The sequence below is a fragment of the Tribolium madens genome, unplaced genomic scaffold (genome assembly GCF_015345945.1).
Source record: "Tribolium madens isolate multiple individuals breed KSU strain unplaced genomic scaffold, Tmad_KSU_1.1 Scaffold_20;HRSCAF=117;Tcas5.2_LG4, whole genome shotgun sequence".
NCBI lineage: Eukaryota > Metazoa > Arthropoda > Insecta > Coleoptera > Tenebrionidae > Tribolium > Tribolium madens.
In genome coordinates, this window is record NW_025400985.1 from 352,575 (window position 1) to 359,667 (window position 7,093).

The window sequence follows — 7,093 nt, forward strand, 5'->3', positions numbered from 1 at the left end:
AACTCGAGTTTCCCATTTTCACGCTGTGTCCTAAAATTTTGAACATTTTTATTTGAAAATTCCGTATTTAAAATCATCAAATTTTCAGAATTCTAATTTTAAAACTCCAAATTCTGACTTCAAACCTGTGAATTTTGACGTAGTGTCCTGAAATTCTGTTTTTTATCCGTCTTGAGAAATATCAAATTCAGTCTTTAAAAAGATTAAATTTCGGCTTCCATTTTCGAATTCCAACTTAAAACTCGTAATTCTTCAAATCTGTAAATTTTGATACTGTTCTGAAATTCTGACAATTTTTTCAAAAGTTCACTCTTTAAAACACTAAATTTTGGTCTTCATTTTCGGAATTCTGACTTTTCAACACAAAATTCTAACTATTTTTTGAAAATTCAGTCTTAAAAACGTCAAATTTCGTACTTAATTTCCGGAATTCTAACTTTAGAACTCGAAACTCTGAAAATCTGTGAATTTTGACATTTTGCCCTAAAATTCTGAACATTTTTTTGAAAATTTACTTTTTAAAATCATCAAATTTCGTGTTTATTTTTCGGAATTCCAACTTTTAAACTCGAAATTCTGACTTCAAACCTGTAAATTGTGTCGTGGTGTCCTGAAATTCTGATTTTTTTTTAAATCCGTCTTGAGAAACATCAAATTTCGTATTTATTTTTCGAAATTCTAACCTTAAAACTCGAATTTTGATGTTGTATCCTGAAATTGTCATAATTTTTTTTGGAAATTTAGTCTAAAAAGATTAAATTTCGGCTTCCATTATTGACCTTAAGTTGTGCATCTTGAAAATACTAACTATTTTTTGAAAATTCAGTTTTAAACATCAAATTTCGTATTTAATTTTCGGAATTCTAACTTTAGAACATGATTTTTGACTTTCTGTCCTAAAATTCTGAATACTTTTTTAAAAATTCGGTTTTTAAAATCATCAAATTTCGTGTTTATTTTCCAGAATTCTAATTTTAAAACTCGAAATTCTGTCTTAAAACCTGAGAATTTTGACGTAGTGTCTAGAAATTCTGTTTTTTTAAATTCGTCTTATAAGAAACATAAAATTTCGTGTTAATTTTTCGGAATTCTAACTTTAAAACTCAAATTTTGATGTTGTATCCTGAAATTTTCATTATTTTTTTTTTAATTCAGTCTTTAAAAAGATTAAATTTCGACTTTCATTTTCGGAATTCTAACTTAAACTCGCAATTCTGACTTCAAACCTGTGAATTTTGACGTATTTTTCCGAAATCCTGTTTCTTTAATTCGTCTTGAGACATCAAATTTCCGGTTTATTTTTAGGAATTGTAACTTTAAAACTCGAAAACAAATTTGTGAATTCTTTTTTTTTTTGGAAATTCAATCTGTAACAAGATTTTCAGAATTCCAACTTAAAACTCGCAATTCTGACTTCAAATTTGTAAATTTTGATACTATTCTGAAATTCTCACAATCTTTTCAGAAATTCAGTCATTAAAACATTAAATTTTGGTTTTAATTTTCGGAATTCTGACTATTTTTGCATAGAAGGTTTAAGAATGATATTTTTTTCAGCGAATTAATATAAATTGAAAAACTATAAGATAATTAATGTTTTTATTAACAGTAACAAATTTTTGAATTCATTTTAATGTTTTTAATAGTTTTCACGAAAAATCGCCACAATTGACGTGTCATTTTTTTTAAATAAAATAAACTTTGTTATTGTTTTCACCTCGTTTTGCCTTTTTTCTAGATCTCAGTTCAAGTGTCTCCCAATTGTGCAATTGGGCAAATATTTGTGTTTCTAGCAAGTCAACAATCGATAATCATGCAAAACACAATTAAAATTGTCATTTTTCGATAAATAATCGTTTTATTTGTATGATGTAGGTGAAATGTGTGTGTGTAATGATTGCTTGGTTGAATGTAAGAATAAAAGAGAGGGTTGTGATTTATGTTAGGGCCGATAACACACACGTTCAATGCCCGTTGTTGGGGCTACATTTATCAGTGTTAACCGCATATTCGCTAAAGGCAACATGTTCAAGCTTGCTTTGTATTCTTTCCAAGACTCGATACATTGTTGGAAAATTCTTATCACTTGAGGAAATTTTAATTAAATCTCTTTTTTAAAATAATTAAGACGTTGTAATTATTAGTGGAAATTGCAAAGTTTCAACATAAAATTCTCAAACTTGACTGTTTTGAGACGATTTAAAGCAAGTTTTAGTTTTATTCTTGAAGTTTGAAACATTAATTGTGTTTATACTTATACAGAGTGAATATAAAATATGGAACCAAGCGGTTTTATTTTTAATCATTTGCCTCCAGAAAATAATAATTAATATAAATTAAAGTAATATAAAAAATTTGATCGTATTTTCAGAACAAAATTTTGTTTTGTTCTTGAGTTATGCGATTTTTTTGTGAAAATTGCAATTTATGTGAAAAAAATTTTTTGAAAAAATTAAATATAAAGCAGGTAGTTGTAATCCTTAGAGTATAGCTTTTATGAGAAAAATGATTTTATAGTGAGTTGCCATTTAAAAAAATAATTTTTTTGTAGAACTCAAAAATAAAAGCAAATTTCGAAAAATTTTATTCTTGTTAAATCATCACATTTTTATAGTACTTTATCACTCATCAATTAGTTTTTTCAAGAAATAAATAGTTTAAGCAAAAAACGTTTGGTTCCATACTTTTTATTCACCTGGTATATAAGTTATGTTAACAGAATACGAATCGCGAATTATTATTCAGTTATCACAGGAATTATTTTCTAATCATTCCTCAAAGGAAACATCATTCAAATTTTATTGAGTTTGTGTACAGTTTAATGAACCCATGTATGCCAATTTTGCCTGAAGACGGGTTAAAATGGTACGAAACGTAACAACTCAACGTTACAACTCAAAATTCTAACTATTTTTTGAAAATTCAGTTTCTAAAATCATCAAATTTCGTGTTTATTTTTCGGAATTCTAACTTTAAAACTCGAAATTCTGACTTCAAACCTGTGAATTGTGACGTGGTGTCCTGAAATTCTATTTTTTTTTAACCGTCTTGAGAAAGATCAAATTTCGTGTTTATTTTTAGAAATTCTAACCTTAAAACTCAAATTTTGATGTATCCTGAAATTCTCATAATTTTTTCGACATTTTGACCTTAAGTTGTGCATCTTGAAATTCTAACTATTTTTTGAAAATTCAGTTTTAAACATCAAATTTCGTATTTAATTTCCGGAATTCTAACATGATTTTTGACATTCTGTCCTAAAATTCTGAATATTTTTTTGAAAATTCGGTTTTTAAAATCATCAATTTCGTGCTTATTTTCCAGAATTCTAATTTTAAAACTCGAACTTCCGACTTCAAACCTGTGAATTTTGACGTAGTGTCATGAAATTCTGATTTTTTTAAAACCTTAAATCTCGAATTTTGATGTTGTATCCTGAAATTGTCATTATTTTTTTGGAATTTGTGTACAGTTTAATGGACCCATGTATGCCAATTTTGCCTGAAGACGGGTTAAAATGGCACGAAACGTAAACAAGTCGAGATTAATTATTGCGAAGAAAAAATATTTGTCATCTAAAGTGAATTTCTTTGAGGATAAACCAATGTTTGGGTATTTATATAAAGGGAGTCAATATTGATTGTTAGTACATAGAATTGTATCCAAGGAAGTATCAATGTAAACACATGGAATATTAATTTCAAATAAATTTGTATTAATTTATTTGAAATTGAATCTCGAACAGCTTTTATAAGGTAAGTCTGGGAAAGATGGACCACATTTTGAAAAATATGCTGTAAAATTATTATTATTATTCTCGTATTAAATAACAAACTAAAAAGTATTCTTAAAGTTTTCAACTTTAAGACTTTGAAGGAATAATATTTTTTTTCTATGAGAGAAGATTCTAATGTGGGCGAGTTTATAAATAAACTTCTTTAAATACAGGTGAGAAGTGTGGTTTATTCTGACACACCCAAGAGTGACAGTCATCATGATCTCATTTCTACAATTACGTCCTAGAAGCAGGAAAAGACAAAGTCTCGTTTAGGGTCTTTTATGAACGTAATTTGGCAACAACTTCATGAATTTACAAATGTTGCGTAATTTGAGATGAAAAATCGACCTAAAAATGCAGTTTTTGTCCCCAAAGACTCGTACACTGAAATCACATTAAAAATACCACAAAAAAAACTGTAGAATTTTCAAAAAGTGTGATGTCCCCTGAAAAAAAATTAAAACATGACCAAGGAAAAAAGAAAATAAAAAAGTTAAAAAACTAGAAAAAATGAGAAAAACTCAAACAAAAAATAATTTTTTGACATTTTGTGAATTTCGACGATAACAGCAAAAATTATTTCATTAAAAAAATAAAGACAACAAATTTTACATAAACATTGAAATGAGAAGAAGAATTAAGCATTTCAAATTATCAAAAATTTGAATGTTTTTCTCAAACAATAACTAAAATTTAAAAAAAAATTAAAAATAAAGGCAAAAATTCAAAAAGAAAAAACGATTTTTATCTAAATATTAAAAAGAAGCAGAGAAATGTAAAAAAACGTTTCTTTTCAATGTCTTACAATTTGTTTGTATTTACAAAAAATCCCAATAATTTTGTAGAATTTTCAAAAATTCTAAACCATTTCGAGAATTTTCAATTTGTTGAGGAAAATTGACTTAAATTTCGTGGAATTTGTTGAAAGTTTCTGAAAATTCCATCAGTTTGAAACGCTGATTTTCAATGAATTTAAAAATGTTTTTTTTGAGATGAAAAATCTACCTAACTGCAGCTTTTGAAGTGTTCGAAAAATCGTAAATAAAATTTTCGAGGCTTAAAATTGCACAGGAATCACCTTAAAAGTCCCACAAACTATTTCTTTTAAATGTTTTGCAATTTATTTGTATTTACGAAAAATCCCAAAAATTATGGGAAATTTTTATTTATGATTTAACCGACAGAAAAATCTGTTGAGGATTTTAAGCTTGAGAAAATAAAAAATTAAAAAAGTTACTTCAAATTTCGGGGAATTTGATAGAATTTTCTGAAAGTTTTTGCAGTTTTTCCAGGTTTAGAAACGAGAAATTGTGAATTTTTGTCTATTATTTTAAACTCTAGTTTGTTTTTTGTGTTTATATTTTTGCAGAAAAAATAAATTCTTAAAAAGACAAAGTCCTGTTTAGGTTCTCTTAGTAATTTTAATTTTTTTCAATAATTTTTCATGATTTTCAATAATTAGAGATGAAAAACTCTAGCTAAATTTTCTGTCCCTAGACACTCAACAAAATGATTTTTTAACTTAAACTTGTTAAAGTTTTCTGTAAACCAGAAAGGAGATTTTCTAAAATTACTCAAGGAGTTAAAAGTAAGTTACAGTTTTTAAGTTATTTTTTTTTATTTTCTAAAAATAAAAATTTACACTCCGGGTGATTCCGGACTCCCGGAAACGCTAATATTAGGTCAATTACTTGAAAACTACTCGTCGCAGCGTGAAAAATGAACAATTTTCAGTTTCCTAGTGTTTACTTTTCACCTGAAACACCCCAAAGCTCGTAAAAACCCCAAACTTAATTCTGAAATCAACAAATTCCACCTGTAATAAATCTCCAGCCCCTCCAAGACGGCTTTTCAGCCAGTGTATTACATGAAAAAAAAGTTTCAGTACCGCATTGACGTACAACACAAAAAGGGGCTTCGAAAAAGGCACACTTGGAAAACAATGAAGTGCATTGTTGTCTAAATACCGGAAACACAAATGCAATTAATGGTGAGCGTTTAAATAAGCCAAAAAGCCGTTAATTCAGTCCATTTTGACAGCATTTTGTAATCACCCGAGACCATTTTAAACGCAAAATTCACTGATTACTCAATGCATATTTAAGCAGTTCGCTTTTAATTAACTGCAAAAAGAGGGGGAATCACCAAATTTTTCATCCCTAAAAAAGCCGGTCAAGAATCAAGTCACCTGTTCTTACGACAATTGTCGCAAATTTACACAAACAGCGGGAGAAATGAACTAAAAATCGATGTTACCTCATGTCAAGTGTGCGTATTTGGGGTATTCCCCCCTCTCAAATAGTTTGCCAACTTACCGAGACATCGTTTAAAAGTCCATTTGAAAGAAACAACACACAAATAAAAGTCGCAAATGGCAACATTTTTGGTGGATTTCTCACCGAAAGCACAACACTGAAACGCGACTCCACTGTCGTTGGGTGGATTCTCACGACTGACGACAGCTCCACCTACCAGGAAGTGGCTGCGCATGCGCAGACTTAGTCATCGAGAGAGAGAGGTGTGGAAGTGAGATGGAGATAGATAGGGGGGGAGGGGGGTGTCTAGACTGGACCAAAGGGACCGACAAACTACTTGGTCTTGGACCATTTGGGGGTTATGGGGCTTGAAAATGGGGCTTCCACTATTTATTACTCACCCTGTATATGAGTTATTTCACAATCTAATTGTGTCAAGTTTTCCTGAAATTAACGATTTTTTAATTTTCTACTTGACCTGTTAACATGGAATGTAATCAATTGTCTGAAAATAGGCAACTTGATATTTAAATATCAAGCGCGAAACATAATTTKTATGTAATAAAATTTCAATCACCATGTAATAAAATTTTGCTAAATTCTTCTAAATTGTTCACAAAAAAACATCTTTTGTTTTTGAATTTTTTGCTTAAAATCTGTTCAAAGTTGCAGCAAATATACAAATAAAATTTGCGTAAAATTTGTCCCGAATTGTTGTGAATAATCAAGGTCAAAGAAAATTTTTACGAAATAAAATCTGTCACGAGTTGACGTGAATGTGACTTCATTATAGATGAATACATTAATACAATTAATACAGAATAAAAAAAGACAAAGTGATAACCAATTTTAGTAAATTTGCTTAAAATCTGTTCCAAATTATTGTGAATAGTCAAAAATATTATTTTTTTTATAAATTTGAAGGCTTAATTGCGGCTAAATTTAAAAAAATAAAATAAAATTTGTTACTAAATAAAGCATTACTTTCGTCTGCTTCTTTTTATTTGAATGTTTAAGTATAAATTATTCTTTGTTTATGAATTTTTTGCCTTTTTGTCTA

General features: G+C 28.4%; 1 protein-coding gene across 2 annotated transcripts in view; it reads right to left on the reverse strand.

Annotated features, from left to right (window-relative positions):
• The window catches only part of LOC123005975 (amyloid-beta-like protein), a 64,688-nt gene extending 58,475 nt beyond the window's left edge, over positions 1-6,213 (reverse strand). For both annotated transcript variants that reach the window (XR_006412793.1, XM_044400086.1), the window contains exon 1: positions 6,094-6,213. Coding sequence is in view for 1 of the 2 variants with exons in the window: in XM_044400086.1 (XP_044256021.1) it covers positions 6,094-6,159 (66 nt within the window). In the remaining variant the exon portion in view is untranslated. The remainder of the gene's footprint in view (positions 1-6,093) is intronic.
• Between the last annotated feature and the right edge of the window lie 880 nt (positions 6,214-7,093).